This window comes from Macaca mulatta, chromosome 20 (assembly GCF_049350105.2).
Source record: "Macaca mulatta isolate MMU2019108-1 chromosome 20, T2T-MMU8v2.0, whole genome shotgun sequence".
NCBI lineage: Eukaryota > Metazoa > Chordata > Mammalia > Primates > Cercopithecidae > Macaca > Macaca mulatta.
This window is the reverse complement of record NC_133425.1, coordinates 8,837,085-8,857,369: the sequence shown is the minus strand read 5'-3', so window position 1 is coordinate 8,857,369 and position 20,285 is coordinate 8,837,085. Positions and strand designations below refer to the sequence as shown.

The window sequence follows — 20,285 nt, the reverse complement described above, 5'->3', positions numbered from 1 at the left end:
TGGAGGCTTAAGAGTCAATACAAGGGGGTCTGTGAATCTGTACGTACCTGGTACTTTTATAGACAAAATTTACAGAAAAAATAAAGCTTTCAAAAAATCTTTCAGAAAAAATAAGTTTCAAAAAATGGACACCGATGCTACTTGTGATGAACAAGGTTAAGTTTGTGCTACTGAATGCATGGTGCATTCTCTTAATTGATAGGCATTAAGTGTATCTATCATCTTGTCAAATTGACATCTTGTCAGTTGCTTGAAAATCTTGACTATAAAGGGTGGCACATGCATGTAGTCCCAGCTAGTCAGGAAGCTGAGGAACGAGAATCGCTTGAACCCAGGAGAAAGACTGCAATGAGCCGAGATCATGCCACTTCACTCCAGTCTGGGCAACAGAAATAGACTTTGTCACAAAAAAAGGGGGGTACTGGATATGTGCAGTGCCTCACATCTCACGCTGTAATCCCAGCACGTTGGAAGGCCAAGGTGGGAGGGTTGATTGAGGCCAGGAATTTGTGACCAGCCTGGACAACGAAGTGAGACCCCATCTCCATTTAAAAAAAAAACAAAAACAAAAAAACTTAAAAATTAGCCAAGCATGGTGGCTTGTGTCTGTAGTCTCAGCTACTTAGGAGGTTGAGGTGGGAGGATCCCTTGAGCCCAAGAGTTTGCAGTGAGCATGATCATATCACTGTACTCTAGCCTGGGTAACAGAGTGAGAACTTGTCTTTTTAAAAACAAGAGCCGGGCTGGGAGCGGTGGCTCACACCTGTAATCCCAGCACTTTGGGAGGCTGAGGTGGGTAGATCACAAGGTCAGGAGATCGAGACCATCCTGGCTAAAACGGTGAAACCCCACCTCTACTAAAAATACAATTAGAGCCGAGCATGGTGGCGGGCACCTGTAATCTCAGCTACTCGGGAGGCTGAGGCAGGACAATGGAGAGAACCCAGGAGACGGAGCTCGCAGTGAGCTGAGATTGTGCCACTGTACTCCAGCCTAGGCAACAGAGTGAGACTCTGTCTCAAAAAATAAATAAAAATAAACAAAAACAAGTGCCCTGAAACTAGTAGATTTGGATCAAGGTTTGATGACAGGTAGTAAAATTTTTTGGCAAGATCTTGCTCCTTGCCATCTACCCTAACTCTATAAGACTAGAGAGACTCAGAATCCCTTCTCTGATTCCTGTGAATATTTTGAATACCTCTGTGACTTAGCATTGTAGCCTGCAGTAACTTTCACGATAACTAAGAAAAATATGGGGGGAAAGCCCCCTAAAGGGTGGAACTTGGGGTGAGCTGCAATGAGTAACACCATGAAAGAGTATCAAGACGCTTATTAAGGGGACTGAATTCAAAGCCAACATCACAGTGACACTTGATGAGAAAAAACAGACCGCACAGCAAGACATCTTCCTAACCTGTCATGGCAAAGAGAATATAACACCTCTTACTGCCCATCATTCAAACTTGGTCTTACTGCCTCACACACACTTAACCTCAACTCTCACTTTGAATGCTCTGCACTTTTCAAAGTTATCTTTGACCTGAAAGTGCCCGAGGGTATCTCTGTTCTGCAGGAGTTGGAGGGGCTCAACTCAACGTTATTACCAAATGAGAGAGATAAAAGTGCAAGAGCTGACCTTTTCCTCTTAAATGTCAGCATTCAAAGCTGGGTATCTTAAATATTAGGATGCCTGCTCTGCTTTTGTGTCAGATGCATACTTGATAAGCATCGTGTGTGTAAGAAGTAAAAGGTGCAAGCTAATCCCCAACACACAGTGCCTTTGAGAAGCGAACCAGAGCCTTCCATTTTATATGGAGAACAACACCAGAGTGACTCAGAATGGGCATCTTCTTGTTCCTTTTGTGATATTTGCATCCATTTATAAACTCCTAGAGGAGTCTCTGAGCAGCCCACCTTTGCTCTAAGTCAAATGTTAAGGATATAATTCTTTTCACTGAATCCACAGGCACCTGCTATCGTTGCTGGGATGTCATGGGCAAATTGGCTACATTCAGAAACGTGAAAGATATCCAAGCCCCGTCATAGCCTTGTCTTTTGGTTGAACGGAGGTCAAAGAAATGGCAAACTCATGGCTTCCCAAAGTGGATAGTGAAGATATCTTTGAGAAAAAAATAATCAGGGGCAAGATGATCTATAAAAAAGCAATGCTATTATTTTCTCCTGGGCTAGCGGTGACTTGTGGCCTGCTCTATATTTCACCATGGTGCCTGGGCATGGCTACCCTTCATGGCATATAGCACCACAGTAAGTGCCTCTGAATCCCTGTCACTAATTTCAGAAAAATGTAGACTTCAGGAATCAACATGAACTTAGAAACTGGTAGCTCATTTGGTGTTGGTGGTGGTGGTTTTGCTTTGTTTGCTAAAATCAGCTTTATGCAGAATTAGTTGTTCTCTGTTGCTGCATCTGAAATCTAAATGCACAGTGCCTGGGAAAGACTAGGGAATGCAGGAATACACTATGAGTCACCCTCTGGATAATCTGACAACTGCAAAAGAAAGCAAAACCAAGAGGACTACGGGTGTATTTTTGCTACAGTATGATGTCCTGGGCCATTGGATTTAGGACTATCAATAGGCTTCTTTCAGCAGTGGGTCATTTAGGAATGTTTTCCATTTGGCCTTCAAGTTACTTCTTAGAAGAAAACCACTTGGCAAAGTAGATACATGGTGAGCATATGTACAGAAATACATGCTAAAACCATAAAGAGATTCTAGCCACAATATACCCAAAAACTAGACTCTAAAATGTTTCTCCCCATGCAAACATCTAACCTTAGTATTGTAAATACCCCCAAACTTACATGAGACATGGAGGTCTCTGGAAACCCCAGAGCGGGCACTGCTGAGAAGAAAGGTGGTACTTACACCAAACATTTGTCTGAGGTCCGGATCCCGGAACCTGAAGGGGATATTGGAGACATGCAGCCGCTTGGGCTGAGACTTGTTTTCCGTGTTTTCAGAAGGTTGTGTCTGGGGCTGGCCATCCGTTGGTGCTGCATCATCTGTCTGCTAAAAGAACAAGAAGAAATCGAAGAGGTTGAGTGGACCACAATGCTCTGTTCCAATGCGCTTTTGCTTGCCCTGAGTGGCAGGAAAAGATCAGAACTAAGGATTCTGAGAAGGGAAGAAAATGCTGAGGCATGCATGCATGCATTCATTCAACAAGTGTTTTCTGAGCATTCACTGAGTGCTCATGATGAATCTGGGATTGGGCAGTGGGCAAAGCAGACAAAAATCCCTGCCCTCGGGGAGCATCATTCCAGATAATAAATCCATAAATAGAGTGTTGGCAGACAGAGAAAAGCACTATAGGCTAGAAAAAGCAAAGGAAGGGGACTGGGAGCTGCTAGGGTTGGGAGGTGGGGAGTGGGAACCTCATCAAGAAGGGGGTAATAATTATTACAGGCAGGAGACTGTGTATTTCTTAACTGATGCGGTTCAGAATCTGAAGATATGCCTACATAATTGTTCAGGTAATTGTGCAGATAAAATATAATTAAATGTAAAAAATTTGAAAAGACTAGTTGGCATTCTGGAGTTCAAATAACCAGCTGATTGACTTACTCTTTTGAGGCTCTAATTGTACAAACTTGTGCTGTCCACTACAGTTGACCACATGTGACAATATACATTTAACTGAATTAAAATGATATATTTAACTTCGTTTGCATTAGCTGCATTTCAAGTGCTCAAGAGCCACATGTACTTAGTGCTTCCATGCTGAGTAATGCAAATACAGAATGTTTCCATCTCTACAGAAAGTTCTGTGCTGTTTGCCTAGACCCTGTAACATTATTAGCATAACTCATTGTTTCACCACCCCTGCCTTGCAAATAAGGCTGTATAACATGATGTTACATTGACACCCATATATAGGCAGGAACTAGGGGAAAAGTCAGTCACATTAGGTATCATTATAGCCACTGCCATACTCTCAGTTCTAGAGTTTTAACATTTCAAACATTTAACATAGGATACTTTCTCTGCAATTAGCATGTGTTGCCTCTAGGTGGCAGTAAATGCCATCCACATCAGATACCAACTTTGAAACTATGATAGAAAGCTTATGCAGAAGCCTATAAAACTTAGGAGTGAGGAATCATCCTCACCTATTTTATAAGCAATCTAGAAGTACATAATTGGGACAAACTATCAATATAGGCAGCCAGGTGTAAATAATAACGACTTAGAGGAAAGAATCTTACAAAGTGAAATACAAAACACTCAGATAACACGGGCATAATTAGCAACTTTCTCAACAGCCTTGGTATTTACTGGAAGGTTTCATTTGCATTTTCCTTCCTAACACACCCTGAATTGCATGTTGAAGTAAAGACTTCCCGTTGGCTCGCAAACCATTCTTCCAAGCTGCTCTGGTACCAAAAGCCCTACCAGTTGACTTCAAGTTTTAAATGCAAAGTCATGTATTTAGACAATGTATTTAGTCATTGTGCCTATAGTGTTGGATTGAATATGAAGCAGTACGACGGTCATTTTCTTAACTGGAAAATAAAGAATAATGAGTTCATACCTTTTAAGGCTTTGTGATTGAATAATGTATGCTAACTTGGCCAAGTTCCTGATATATATTTAATAAATGGAAAGTAACGAACTGTCTAGAGTAATGGTAATTTTTTAAAATACCACAAAGAGAAATAAACCCCTTTTGAGAAACACACAGGAAAGGTTGTCATTTGCTTATTTTTAAAGTGTTTACACATCTTTACCGAGCAACTGCTTTGTGTTAGACACATAAATCAGCCCTCCAAGTCACACGCAATTCCAACTTTAGTGAATGACACCAATAGAGAAAGACAATCATAAATAGAATTATTTTGTCATTGTTTTTTGTTGTTGTTTTCTTGGAGTTGGGTCTTGGTCTGTCACTCAGGCTGGAGTGCCGTGGCACAATCATGGCTCACTGCAGCCTTGAAACCCTGGGCTCAAACAATCTGCCCACATCAGCCTTCCAAGTAGCTAGGACTACAGGCATGTGCCACCACACCAAGCTCATTTTTATTTGCAGAGACAGGGTCTCACTATGTTGCCCAGGCTGGTCTTGAACCTCTGGCCTCAAGTGATCCTCCTGCCTCAGTCTCCCAAAGCACTAAGACTATAAGCATGAGCCACCATCCCCAGCCAATACAGACTGGTAAATGTTGGGATAAGAGGCAATCACAAAGGGCTGAGCAACCATAAATCAGGGTCATATAACACTGCTGGAGGTTCAGCAAGGCTTGCCAATTCTGGAGGTTAAATTTTAAGTGGGAGATATCTAAGAGAAGAGGTGAAAAGGACTGAGGCTATACCGAGACAGGGCAGCGTAGGTGCAGAGATGTCAAATGATGTCTTGGATTCAGAGAGTATGTGTAGCTCCAGTACCACTGGTCAGATGAGGCAGGTATGAAGGGAAGGCAGGAGTTGAGGTTTCAAAGATAGTCAAGGGGTAGATCAAAGGACACTGTATGAAGCAAGAGTCTGAGCTTCATCCTAAGAGCAATAAGGAGTCACCTAAGGATCACAGCAGGAGGGTGGTATGACCAGCTTGTGACACAAATGATAAATGTCTGTTTAATGGTTGGCTGACTCACTGACCGCAAGTACATGAATAAACAAATGAATGAAGAAGTGTACAATCAACGTCACTACCTTCATGTGATAGTTGAAGAACAACGTTGTAACACTGAAACCCAAACAGAGCAGAATGTGGGTTTTCTCCGCTGAGAATACGAGGTTTGGTGCCATGTCCATGACACAGAAATGAGCTTGAATCATGCAACTGTCCCTTTTCAGATTGTAAGGGGTTTTAGCACTCTACACCCGGACTCGGAGTTTACAGATGCTATAGCTGAAACCCCCAGCTTTCAGTCCATTTTTTTTTCCCATCCTGTTAGAAGTTTGTTTCATTGCAAAAATAAAACGAGCTCCTTCTTATCCTGAGAAAGAAACATAGATTTGGATTTGTGTACAACTGCTGGATGTTTCAGCTTAATGAATCTAATTAGGAATTACAGAGATTATGATTAAACATATTAAATGATTAATAGCATTGTGCCACTCATGTGAAAATTAAAATTAATCATCTCTAGTCAAACAGCACTTTGGAGAAATCTTTGCATTGTTTCCTTTGATAAAAACATACAATGCTCAATTAATCATTTTATAGTATATGCTTATATATAAATGCCTATAAATTGTTATAGAGAAATACCTGTATATTAAAAAGAATCCTTAAAGCATGCAAAAAAAAAAAAAGTAAGCAAAAAGTGTTTTAGGTCATTGTGGGTGTATGGAAAGGGAAAAAGAGGAGTTTTAGGAAGTAGAGGTTGAGGAGTGAAGAAAACAACAGAAAAAGGAAATCTCTTTCAGCCTGCATGCCTTTTATGTGGTGGGATGCAGCACCATGAACCAGGGTTTTGGAATCACGCAGACCATCTCTGTTATTTGCTATTCTTAGGGAGGTCACTTTTCTTCTCTGACCCTCAGTTTACTTTTCCATCAAAGGACATTAATGGGGTAATGGGGCCAGGTGCAGTGGCTCATGCCTGTAATCCCAGCACTTTGTGAGGCTAAGGTGGGAGGATAATTTGAGACCAGCCTGCAAAATAGTGAGACTGTATCTCCACTAAATAATTTTTTTTTAAAAGGCTGATTATGGCCATGTGCCTGTCATCCCAGCTAGTTGGGAGACTGAGGTGGGAGATGGCTGGAGCCCAGGAGATCAAGGCTGCAGTGACAGAAAGTCATACCACTGCACTCCAACCTGGGCAATGGAGCAAGACTCTGCCTCTAAAACAAAAACAAGGCTGGGCGCGGTGGCTCACACCTGTAATCCCAGCACTTTGGGAGGCCGAGATGGGCGGATCACGTGGTCAGGAGATCGAGACCATCCTGGCTAACACGGTGAAACGCCTATAGTCCCAGCTCCTTGGGAGGCTGAGGCAGGAGAATGGCGTGAGCCTGGGAGGCGGAGCTTGCAGTGAGCCGAGATTGCGCCACGGCACTCCAGCCTGGGCGACAGAGCGAGACTCTGTCTCAAACAAAACAAAAAAAACAAACAAAAAAAACCAAAAAAAAACAAAACAAAAAGGACACTAATGGTACTAAGCTCACAGGATCATGGGAACGACCAAATGCAGCAGGAGATGACAGAGCAGCTACCACAGAGCCTAATGCACGTTGGGGTTAGTGATCGTCACCAACCCCTCCACTGAGTGTGATCTGTTTTTCTTCCCCTTTTTCTGGGACCTTAGAACAAGCCTGAGTTTTATGTCTCTATATTTGTTTTCTGAAACATGACCACAAAGCTGGTGGCTTAAAGCCACTGGACTCCTATAGTTGTACAGACCAGAAATCTAAAATCAAGGTGCCAGGAGGGCCACACTCCCTCTAAAAGATCTAGGGGGAGAATCATGCCTAGCCTCATTTAGCTTTTGGTGGCTGCAGGCATTCCTTGACTTGGGTTTGCACCCTTCCATCCTCTGCTTCCATCTTCACAGGCCCTATTCCCTCTACATGGCTGAAACTCCAATTTCCCTCTTCCTTTTTCTTCTTAAAAAGATACTAGGGTTGGGCGCGTGGTGGTTTAAGCCTATAATCCCAGCACTTTGGGAGGCTGAGGTGGGCAGATCACAAGGTCAGGAGTTCGAGACCAGCCTGACCAAAATGGTGAAACCCCGTCCCTACTAAAAACACAAAAATTAGCCAGGTGTGTTGGCACATGCCTATAATCCCAGGTACTCAGGAGGATGAGGCAGGAGAATTGCTTGAACCCAGGAGGCAGAGGTTGCATTGAACCCAGGAGGCAGAGGTTGCAATAAGCTGAGATTGCACCATTGCACTCCAGCCTGGGTGACAGAGCGAGACTCTGTCTCAAAAAAGGATATTAGTTGTTGAGCTCACCCTAAATCCAGGATGATTTTGTGTTGATCCTTAATTACATCTGCAAAGATCTCCTTCCCCTCCCCTACCCCTGCCAAATGGGATCATGTTTATGGAAGTTATAACAAGGACGTAGTTTTTGGAGGTCACCATTCCCTCTACTACATCTCTCCACCAAACATATAAATCAAAGGTGCATGGAGTACAAGCAAGCAGCTGTCACCCAGGAGGAAATGCGTGCTCTACCACTTCAGGCAGCATGAAGTTCTCACGATGAGTGGCCTCAAAGCAGATCTAGGAGAAGGAGGAATGAATGTTCCTGCCAGGCTGTCATCTGTCAATAGGAGTTGTGATGGTTAACATTGAGTGTCAACTTGATTGGATGGAAGGATGCAAGGTATTGGTCCTGGTTGTGTCTGTGAGGGTATTGCCAAAGGAGACAAACATTCAAGTCAGTGCAACGGTCAACCCACCCTCAATCTGGGTGGTCACCATCTGATCATCTGCCAGCATGCCTAGGATAAAAGTAGGCAGAGGAACGTGGAAAGACTAGGCTGGCTGAGTCTTCCAGCCTGCAACTCTCCCCCATGCTGGATGCTTCCTGACCTTGAACGTGGGACTCCAAGTCCTTCAGCTTTTGGACTCTTGGACCTTTGACCACAGACTGAAGGCTGTACTGTTGGCTTCCCTACTTTTGAGGTTTTGGGACCCAGCCTGACTTCCTTGCTCCTCAGCTTACAGATGGCCTATTGTGGGACTTCACCTTGTGATCGTGTGAGTCAGTACTCCTTAATAAACTCCCCTTTATTTATAGATAAACATCTATCTTATTACTTCTTTCCCACTAGAGAACCCTAATACAGGAGTCACTTCAATGAGACCCCCCCAAACGAAGAGGAGACTTAAGTCTTCGTCTTTCCAGCCCATGCTCCACAGTGGCCTTTGATCATGGCCCTGGATGCAATGACACCTGGCTGGAAAGCATTTCATTAGCCTCTTGAAAGGCCATCAACATTGAAGGACAGAGATGCTGCCTGTATGTTTCCAGTACCTACTACCGTGCCTCACTCAACCTGAGAAGTCGTTATAGCATCCCTGAGAAGCTTGCTGAACGTTATGGCAAAAGCATAGTGTGTAATTCCTGAGGAAAAGACAATGTCAAAAAGCTAGGAAACTGGCTAATAGAACAAACCATCTAGAATGCACATTCCTAGAGGGCAGTGGCTACGGGATTCCTAGCTATAGTCCCCAAAGCTGCAGCATATCAAAGCTCAGTGGGAAGTAATCTCTGGAAAAACTCCCAATTTATTTGACTTTATTTTTTGAGACAGAGTCTTACTCTGTTGCCCAGGCCAAAGTGTAGTGGCACAATCTCACTTCACTGCAACCTCTGCCTCCCGGGTTCAGGCGATTTTCCTGCTTCAACCTCCCGAGTAGCTGGGATTTACAGGTGTATGCCACTGCGCCTGGCTAATTTTTGTATTTTTACTAGAGACAGGGTTTCACAATGTTGGTCAGACTGGTCTCGAACTCCTAACCTCAAGTGATCTGCCTGCCTCGGCCTCCCAAAATGCTGGGATTACAGGCGTGAGCTACTGTGCCTGGCCATAAAAGTTATCTTTGGCTCTGAAGTGAGACCTACCTGAATGGACATGACCATATTTGGGAGATCAGAAGGTGAGACACAGCAATGCAGTAAATTCAGAGAATGGAGGAAATTGAGGGCAGTCAGTAAAGTAAAGATGTCAGAGGTGGACGGGAAAGTGGCCAGGGACACCCCCTTCTCAGTGGTCTCCAACCTAGATCCTCATTGACTGTCTAGGTCTATAAGGTTCAGTGTTCTCGGCCGTGACCGCTCCCACCTTGCCTGCTGCCTGTCTCCCATTCTTGCTCGTTGGCCTCTCTGCTTTTTCCTGCCCCCATCTTTGGTCTTTGCATTCATTCTGCCTTTTGCCTGGAAGACTCTTTCCCTGGAACACCACATGTAGCTTGCCCAGTTACCGATACAATCTCTGCCCAGGTGTCACCCATTGGAGAAACCTTCAATGGCCCCATGATATCAGCAACTCTGCACCAGCACTCTCTCTCCCCTTGACCACCGATGTCTTCACAGCACACATCTCTTCTTGCTGACTTTTTATTATTTTATTCTGTGATTTTGTATATTGCTTATCTTTTCCACCAGGATGTAACTCCAGGAGAGCAGAGACTGTAGCTTTTCTGTTCACTGAAACCCTCTACCACTGGACAGGGTTCCTCAATGTCAGTACCATTGACACTTGGGGCTGGTTCTTTATTATTATTATTATTTTGATGGGTGGGTCATCCTGTGCACTGTAGAACGTTCAACAACATCATTGGCCTCCACCCACTACATGCCAGTTGCCTACCCTTGAGTTGGAACCAAAGATAGCTCCTGGGATTCAAATGTCTCCTGGGAGGCAAAACTGTGCCACTTGAAACTGCTGACCTGGAGTCCATGATAAGTTCTCAGTAAATATCTGTGGCGTAAATAACAGCCTGGTTTTACCATGAGCGAGCTGCAAGGCTGCTCACTTTCATGTCTCTGGATCTCAGTTTGCAAATACATAAAATGATAAATGTGTACTTCTCCTGGATGCTTTAGAGTGAAATGACATCCAACTCTGTGAATGGTTAAGTCCCATGCATAAAGACGGGACACAATTATCATGATCATTATTAATAGTATTAATAACCATCAGGTTTTGTTTTGTTTTGTTTTGAAACAGTCTGGCTCTGTGGCCAGGCTGGAGTGCAGCAGCACGATCTCGGCTCACTGCAACCTCCGCCTCCTGGGTTCAAGCGATTCTTCTGCCTCAGCCTCCCTAGTAGCTGGGACTACAGGCGTGTGCCACCACGCCCAGCTAATTTGTGAATCTTGAGTAGAGACGGAGTTTGGCCATGTGGGCCAGGCAGGTCTCGAACTGCTGACCGCAGGTGATCCACCTGCTTCAGCCTCCCAAAGTACTGGGACTATAGGCCTGAGCCATGGAGCCCAGCCTAGCTTTTGTTTTATTTCTCAGACCCACGCACAACTCTGAGATGCAGCCTCCCCATCAAACAGAGGAAAGGCTGCAGGACCCTACACAGATGGGAAGTCTCTTAACCCCAAGAGGTGGGTTTCCAGGTGGCACTTGGCAGAGCTTCCCTCTGCTCATTAGGACCACAATGCCAGCTTTTGCCCGGGCCCAGTGTGAAGGCCCTATTAGGAGGCGGGATCTTTGCGGCAGAATTTTTCTTAATAAACAAACTCCCCAGGTATTGGCGCAGGTTATAAATGGTAAGAAAACACCACTGGCACTTTAATCTCCTGAAGATCACTTCGTGCTTCCACAAAGACCTTAATAAAGAACCACGGGGCTCCCTCTGCTATAATCGTTCCTAATTCAATGGATAGCTCTGAGCAACCCAAGACTAATCCTGGTGAAATTGGATTTTGATATCGACCAATCCAGGGATGACTGTTTGAGAGAAAATGCATAGTCGTGTAGAGATACATGTCTTTTGGATTCTGTTCCCGTCCTGGGGTTTCCTCTGTCTGACCCTAGGGAGACACGACTGAGGCCGCCTATGTGGCATCTTCTAGTGATGACCAGGTAACTGGGTACAGAAGCACCAGGAAGGAATTCTTTAAGTTCTGGCGTGCCGTATGCAGGTTTGTTACATCAGTAAACGTGTGCCATGGTGATTTGCGGCACCCATCACCTAAGTATTAAGCCCTGCATGCATCAGCTATTTATCCTGATGCTTTCCCTTCTCCCCTTCCCCCAACGAACCTCAGTGTGTGTTGTTCCCCTCCCTGTGTCCATGTGTTCTCACTGTTCTGCTCCCACTTTGAGTGAGAACGTGCAGTGTTCGGTTTTCTGTTCCTGTGTTAGTTTGCTGAGGATAATAGCTTCTAGCTCCATCCATTGTCCCTGCAAAGAACATAATCTTCTTCCCTTTCATGGCCACATAGTATTTCACAGTGTATATGTACCACATTTTCTTTAAACTATCATCGATGGGCATTTGAGTTGATTCCATGTCTTTGCTATTGTGAATAGTGCTACAATGAACATACGTGTATATGTGTGTTTATAATAGAATGATTTATATTCCTTTGGGTATATACCCAGAAACGGGATTGCGAGGTAAAATGGTATTTTTGGTTCCAAGTATTTGAGGAATCACAACACTGTTTTCCACAATGGTTGAGCTAATTTACGTTCAGAGAAGGAATATGTATGGCTAGGTAGCTCTGCGTTAAAACTCTAGTTTCATCACTAGTCCAGCTATGTACATCCTTCTGAGCCTTAGCTGCAAGCTTAGATAAATGACTTCTATCTCAGGGTTGTCTGTGGGTCCAGGGTACTGGTGGCAGTCCTTACTCATCTAGTATGGGTAAAGTGAAATGGACAAGACACCACCATGAAGTTGTCAGTAGAAATCAGAATACAGATAGAAATTAGAGATTTCGAAGTTCTGTGCTCAGGGGAGAGAAGGGATAATTAGAAATAAAATAAGAACTGTAGCAAATTCTATTTGATGGAAATGAAAAATACATGCACTCATCACACAGCATTAGATATAGTTCAAGGATGCTGGTGAAGAACTTTAGAGAAGCCTGTATAATAAAATGTAAGTGATATACGTCATTTTAGAATTCTTAGAAGTCAAATTTTTTTTAAAAAAATGTAAAATTTTAAGAATGTCCATTTTAACCCAGTTTATTAAGAAGATTATTTCAACATGCTATCATGTAAAAGGTATTCTGTATTTTTTTCTTTTTTGGACGATGTCTTTGAAATCTTGTATTTTATACATCTCCATATGGAAACTGAATTGTCATTGGAAATACCTGATTTATATTTAGCCTTTGAAAAAATGACAGTTGAAGGATCCTCCCAACGAACTAATAACAATCAAGTATCAGTGCTTACATTTAAATTGAAGTTAAATCAAGTTCACTAGTTGTATTGTTTTTTTTTGTTGTTGTTGTTTGGAATGGACTCACTGCCATTCCCCAGGCTGGGATGATCAAGGCTCACTGTAATCCCTACTTCCCAGGCTCAAGCGATCCTTCTGCCTTGATCCCCAAAGTGTTGGGATTACAGGCATGAGCCACCACACCCGGCCTCAGTAGCTGTATTTCAGGTGCTCAACAGACACCTGCGGCTGGTGGCTCCCTGTGGTAGACAACACAATGGCCTGTTAAAGATGTGAAGGTTCTAATCCCTGGAACCTTGAATAGGATACTTTATATGGCAATGGAGAATTCAGGTTGGTAATCACAGGATGATAAAATAGATTATCCTGGATTACCTGTGTGGGCCCTGTATAATCACCAGGGTCCCGAGAAATGAAACAGAGGCCAGTGGCATGGAAGAGAACCCCCAATGTCAGAGTGAACACCCAGTGAGAAAAACTCAAAACCATTACTTCAAAAACTCAAAACCATTACTTCAAAAACTCAAAACCATTACTTCAAAACCATTACTGGTTTTGAAGATGGAGAAGGGGCCATGAGCCCAAGGATGACAGTAGCTTTCAGGAACCAGGAAAGGCATGGAGACAAATCAAATTGTGAGCCTATAGGAATACCATCCTGACAGCTGCAATCCTTGTAAACCTGGTGATATCTATGCTACACTTCTGATCTCCAGAACTGTAACCTAATACGCTTGTGTTGTGGAAGTTACTAGGTGTATGGCCATCTGGCACCAAAAGAAAACTGCAGTCTCATCAGAAAGCACAGGTATAGAACATTTTCATCACTGTCAAGTTCTATGAGACAGGCCTGCTTTAGAGCCATGGTGTGCTGGGGGGAGAAGAAGCTAAAGTGGAAAATGTGTTTAAAAGGGAGGAAAGTAGAGAAAGAAAGTCTTCCCTAGGACAGTGACCATAATGACCATAAAGTGACCATAATAGGAACTGGATAAAATGAAGCTGAGACCTACTGAGCTGCATTCCCAGATAGTTAAGCCTTTTTTTTTTTTTTTTTTGAAATGGAGTCTTGCTCTGTCGCCTAGGCTGGAGTGTAGTGGCATGATCTTGGCTCACTGCATGCTGTGCCTCCCAGGTTCACAGCCTCCAGAGTAGCTAGGACTACAGGTGTCCGCCACCACACCTGGCTAATTTTTTGTATTTCTAGTAGAGATGAGGTTTCACTGTGTTAGCCAGGATGGTCTCCATCTCCTGACCTCATCATCCGCCCACCTCAGCCTCCCAAAGTGCTGGAATTATAGGTGTGAGTCACTGCGCCCAGCCAGTTAAGGCATTCTAAGTCACAGGATGAAATGAGGTCAGCACAAGATACACATAATAAACACATTGCCGATAAAACAGGTTGCAGTAAAGAAGCCAGCCAAATCCCACCAAAACCAAGATGGCAACGAAAGTGACCTCTGGTCATCCTCGCTGGTCATTATACGCTCATTACAATGCATTAGCATGCTAAGAGACACTCCCACCAGCACCACAACAGTTTACAAATGCCATGGCAATGTCAGGAAATTACCCTATGTGGTCTAAAAGAGGGAGAAACCCTCAGTTCTGGGAACTGCCCACCCCTTTCCCGGAGAACTCATGAATAATCCACCCCTTGTTTAACGTATAATCAAGAAATAATCATAAAAACAGGCAACCAGCAGCCCTCAGGGCTGCTCCACCTATGCGGTAGCCACTCTTTTGTTTCTTTAGTTCTGTAATAAACTTATTTTTACTTGATGGATTCACCTCGAATTCTTTTTGCGTGAGCTCCAAGAACCCTCTGTTGGGGTCTGGATCAGGACCCCTTTCCAGGAACAACAGTATCTTTTGAAATGAGGAATATTATTTAGTCAACTTTAAGTTTCAAATACACCATTTTTAAATGAAATAAATTTGGGATATTAATATTTTTCTAGGGCAATATTGTAAAAACTAAATACCCAGCTTTAATTCTAGGTGGGGTGGCTCTCTCATGTAGTTGGTTCCACTAGCGGTAGCTGTCAGCTATGACTTTTGTTGCTGTCATTATTGCTATTGGGTGGTATTTCCCTTTACTCTGTAAATACATGTTTCTTAATCTATTTCTGTGTTCATGTATACACTGAAGGTTTTATGAAAGTGTGGACCACCTTTTGGGGGAAAAATATACATACACCTAAATTTTGCATACAATCTCAGAAAGTTCACAAGCTCCCTGGAGGATACATAGACACCCCTGGATGTGCACCAGGACTACTGAGGAAGGCTTTTGCTCCTCCCCAATCCTGAGTTAAGACAAAGGATTCTGGCTATCACTGATGCTGAATGCTACCTCCACTGGTAGCTTATAAGCAAAATGTGAAACTGGCTAAACTGTCTTGGATAGAGGATGGAAAATAAAACCGTACTGAGGTCCTACCATGAGCTAGGCATCTCGCTAGGTGTTTTCCATGCCTTATTTTACTGAGTTGCCGTAACAACTAGGAAAACTGAGGCTCAGAGAGGTTAGGCCATCTATCTGAAGTCACACAGCCAGGAGATGGAAGGATTGAACTTAGGATGTCTAACTCCATATCTGAAACTCTCTTCGCTCCTCAATGACCTTTCAAGGTCAAGGTGAAGATGTTCTGGAAACTCTAAGCTACAGCCACGCAGACCAGCTGCAAAGTACCTATAGAGAGGAGTAAAGATTCACAGTAACCCTAACTGCCTGTGTTCTAGGTCTGGGCTAGAACCAGAGTGGTGAGGTGGGTGAATGAGACCCTAGCTCATCCAGCCAACTAAAAAGCAAACAAAACCAGGCTGCTTCAACTGTGTTGTTTGAACTACTAGAGTCATGGGTTGACCTCTGTTAAGCCCTCATTGGCAAGTTTTCTTACTAGAATAACCATCCTATGGATAAACACCGTATCAAATGCTTCCTAGAATATGAGCATCCCGTGGATAAACACTATATCAAACACACTATATCAAAAGCCCTTTACTATGGCACATGGTAGGCGCTCAGCAAGTCTTTACTGAAGCATTCCAGGAAACTAATGATTTGGGCCCAGCTGCTGCTTCATCCACGAGCATCCCCAAATTCACCATCATGGTGTAGGAACCCAACACCTAAGACACGACGTGAATGCAGCATGATTCTCCCCACAGTCAGCCTACTGACTATTCAGCATCTTTCCTTTCCTATAGGCTTCCTCCCCTCCATGCACAAAACTCTTCACAGTGATAAATAAAAAGTGTACTTTGAATAGCCAGCTGCTGCTCCCTCCTCCACCAATCAAGTTATTTCTCAGAGAAAAGCTTGTGAGTGTCTTCGAGGCATTATTTGATTAAGTTGACAATATTATGTGAGCGATGGTTGAGTACCCACTGCGAAGTACTTTGGACCAAATTGATTTGTGTAACGAACACTTGCTCTGTCTCTTCTTGCAGCCTGAATAGCGGTCTTGATTTAGCCAGTAATGCTGGGCGCCGAGTGAATTTACAGGGTCCACGGTCCCTCTCTCTCTCAATCTGCAGAGAATAGCAGGGCAGAGCATGGGCTGGCATAATTCAATACATTGTACTATAAGCTCAGAAAATAATATCGCAGAGCTCTGCAATATACCTATTTGATTTGATTTGTAAACCTGATAAAAAAGCAATCGAGAAAAGTTCGGGGGAAAATATATATGTTCTAAGCAAAAATGTAACTATATTGAATGTGTACAAAGAATCCAAGGATGGTGGTGGGTGGGGGAAGAAAAATCATGCATACTAAATCAACTTCATACCCTAAATTAGACAATATTGCACATTCTCCATTTAAAACGAAGCAAGATTGTGAAAAGTTATTTTCCATTAAAAGTAATAATAATGGTAAGCCCAGAGAATGTGAATTAAAACCCATACTTCGGGTTTTCTCACAATCCTACTTCAAAACAGGGTTTGTACAGATCCTCCCAGCTTCCCGCTTTTTCATTTCAGCTCTGTCGGCAAACAAATAAGTTAATCACATAGCTTTGGATGTAGTTAATGCCTCATTCCAAGCCTGGCTGGGCTGATTCCACAGCCAGGTGACATAGAGATTTAAGAAATACATCACATTTCCCTGCCACTCGAATAAATTCAATGCTCTGCTCCAGTGATGAAATTCCTCTGAAAGGAGAAAGGGCTAGAGGACAGAGAAGGGCTGACTCCAAATTCCTTTGCTATTTTTATTCCTTGGGAAAAAATAGGACGAATGTACAAGGGGTCAGGTGTTTAACACATCAGTAAAGGATACAGCCTGTCTAGGTGTCTGTATTAGTCTTCTCAGGCAGTTATAACAAACTATCATAGGCTGGGTGGTTTAAACAGACATTTATTTCTCGCAGTTCTGGAGGCTGGCAGTGCAGGATCAAGGTGCCAGCCAACTCAGTTCCTGGGGAGGGCCCTCTTCCTGGCTTGCAGATGAGTGCTTTTTTTTTTTTTTTTTTTTTTTTTTTTTGAGATGGAGTCTTGCTCTGTCCGCCAGGCTGGAGTGCAGTGGTGCAATCTCGGCTCATTGCAAGCTCCGCCTCCCAGGTTCAAGCAATTCTCCTGCCTCAGCCTCCTGACTACTTGAGATTACAGGCACCTGTGGCCACCACGACCAACTGATTTTTATATTTTTAGTAGAGACAAGGTTTCACCATGTTGGCCAGGCTGGCCTTGAACTCCTGACCTCGCAATCCACTCACCTCAGCCTCCCAAAGTGCTGGGATTACAGGCGTGAGTCACCACGCCCGGCTGTGAGTGCCTTTTTTCTGTGTTCTCAGAGGGCAGAGAGAGAGAGCAGCTCTGATACCTCTTCCTCCTCCCGTATGGACGCTAACTGCCTCATAGGGCTCTACGCTCGTGGCCTTAAATTAACCTAATTACCTTCCAAAGTCCCCATTTTCAAACACCATCCCTTTGGTGGTTACGGCTCCAACATATGACCTGGGGTGGAGGCACAATTCAGTCCACAGCTGTGTTATTGAGGCAGCGCCTACAAACACCTTCACATAAAGTAGTGTTTGTCCTGGGGGCTTGAAATCAGGTACTCACTTACCCAATCATTCAAAATATATTTACTGAGCACCTTCTATATATCAGTCTGCTTATCAGAAAACAGAATGACAAGACTACAAAAAGCACTCTTTCTCCGCCTCTTCATGTTGCAAAGATTTGGCTTTTGGTTTCAGGAATAAGTAGTTAAAATATATAATAATAATAGGCCAGGTGCGGTGGCTCACCCCTGTAATCCCAGCACTTCTGGAGGTCAAGGTGGGTGGATCACAAGGTCAAGAGTTTGAGACCGGTCTGGCCAATGTAATGAAACCCCGTCTCTACTAAAAGTACAAAAAAGTAGCTGGGTATGGTGGTGTGTGCCTGTACTCCCAGCTACTTGGGAGGGTGAGGCAGGAGAAGTGTGTGAACCCAGGAGGCGGAGGTTGCAGTGAGCCGAGATCATGCCATTGCACTCTAGCATGGGCAACAGTGTAAGACTTTGTCTTAAAAAAAAAAAACAAAAAAAAAATTGTATACATAATAATAGCAATAACAAGACACATTTATAGACTTCAAAACACAATTATCTGGATTTGATTTCCAACTTCACTACTTCCTATCTCTGTGAACTGGAGCAGGTTACTTAAAGGAAGTGAGACTCAGAGAGGTTATCTAGAATACTATTGGCATCTATCCCAAATGAGTCAACACCTGTAAAGTGCTTAGGATGCTTCCTGGCCCATGATTATTATAATAACCAGCATCCAGAAGAGTGGCTGATTAATACCTCAGTGCCATTGAATAAATCCTGGTTGAGTGATTAGCATTCTATTAATCTCTTCGCATTGTCTGATGACTCAGACAAGAGGATTCTATTATTGTGCCCATGTTATGGCAAAGAAATTGAGGTTCAGAGGGCCTCATGGAGGCAGTGTGGCAAAGTGGCTTAGAGCCCTGGCATTGCAATGCCCTGGGTCAAGTCCCTGAATGGCATCTAAAGAACATGCAACAGCACTCGGGACACTTGGTTATTAAAACTCAGACCAGTCCACTTTAAAGCTTCCAAAATCAATGAGATTAAAACTCTCTTCCTTTTGCTACAGATCTGTAGCCCAGTGCACCTACAGTGGGCATACAGTGTTTCTTGCTTGTTGGCTCCAAACTCTCCTTCCTCCTCCTTCCCCCATTCAAGACTGGGGGCTAAGAGAAGGAACCTAGGAGGCAGAAGGCAGCTAATGAAATCAAATGCATCCTGGTGATGAGAAGTGCCTCTCTTTGCCTCCAATCTCATTCTGCTGGGGCTCAGGTGTCACTGGTGCCTTCCATGGATGTGGTGGGGCTGTGGAGTCCACATTCTTGCGTTACTTACGGCACTGATCAGCCATCCTCTGTCATTCTCCATAGTTTCCCAGGGTCTTGTGTCTTCAAGGCTGCTACCAATGGCCACTGCTTCCAACTCTCCTTTTAGAGGAGGGTCCTCTCCTTCAGCATTTGGCCTCCTGGACACCCTCAAAACTCCTACCCTCTTCTGCAACTTCAGGCTCTTTCAAGAGCCAGAGGAACCACAGGGAACAGGTGGCAGGTACCCTAATGCATTCTCAGCCACAGCTCTTACCCATCCTGTTGCTTTGCATGATACCAGCAAGCCTCCACCTTTATAAATCCCCAGATAAAAAGCAGGTACACATTTCTATGCCACGACATCCTGCACCCAACTAATTTTGGGAACATGTCAAGTACTCCCAAGAATGTTGCCTCTGTCTTCTGTGTTAATGGTCTCATAAAAATGAGCTGCCTTGTTCTCTAGCTTAGCAATCTTCCAGCAGCCTCCCTTTCTGGCTGACGCCTCCACTTTTTCCTCCTGCAGTTTTTTTCTTTTCATTTTTTTCCCTCATCCCCTCTTAACCTCCTGGTTTTCTTTAATTACCTGTCCCACTCAGAAATCAAGGCCAACCTATACATCAATTTAACACAAAAGTTCATATTTTATACTGAATCCTAAATTCCGCTTAGCTCAAAGATTTTCCCCCCTAATATATTATGCAAGATTTAAATGAACCAAATGGCAATTCTATACATTATGCTAATTTTCCAGACCGAAGAAAACTGCTGAAAGCACAATTCAGTTGCAGAAAATGGATGATGAATTTAAGATGGCACCGATCTCACCGAACATCCCTGGGTTTTCCTGACTAATTACTTCTTTCTTTGTATTAATATAAATGCTTCAAACAGAGACAAGCACTCCAAGAGTTTTGTTCTAGGACTACTGGGGTTCTTCCAGGATATGCTGCGACACAGAGGTATCATTCTTTGTGAACACCAATATGTGTCTGAACAAAAATTTGACAGTGAAAGAATCCTGTCACATAAAATGTACAATTTCTGCAAACTGACACTACTCAGGATATTTCTGAG

The 20,285-nt window shown here is 43.6% G+C and overlaps 1 protein-coding gene and 1 long non-coding RNA gene across 51 annotated transcripts in view; one reads left to right on the top strand and one right to left on the bottom strand.

The window, feature by feature from the left end:
* Nucleotides 1-20,285, bottom strand: part of RBFOX1 (RNA binding fox-1 homolog 1) — a 2,485,711-nt gene that overhangs the window by 130,852 nt on the left and 2,334,574 nt on the right. For all 50 annotated transcript variants that reach the window (XM_077985562.1, XM_077985561.1, XM_077985605.1 and 47 more), the window contains one exon: nt 2,889-3,032. In XM_077985562.1, the coding sequence (XP_077841688.1) occupies nt 2,889-3,032 (144 nt within the window). The remainder of the gene's footprint in view (nt 1-2,888; nt 3,033-20,285) is intronic.
* LOC144337919 (uncharacterized) lies at nt 16,913-19,534 on the top strand. The gene is made up of 2 exons (XR_013411560.1): nt 16,913-17,606; nt 18,160-19,534. It is a non-coding gene; the product is annotated as an uncharacterized LOC144337919 (long non-coding RNA).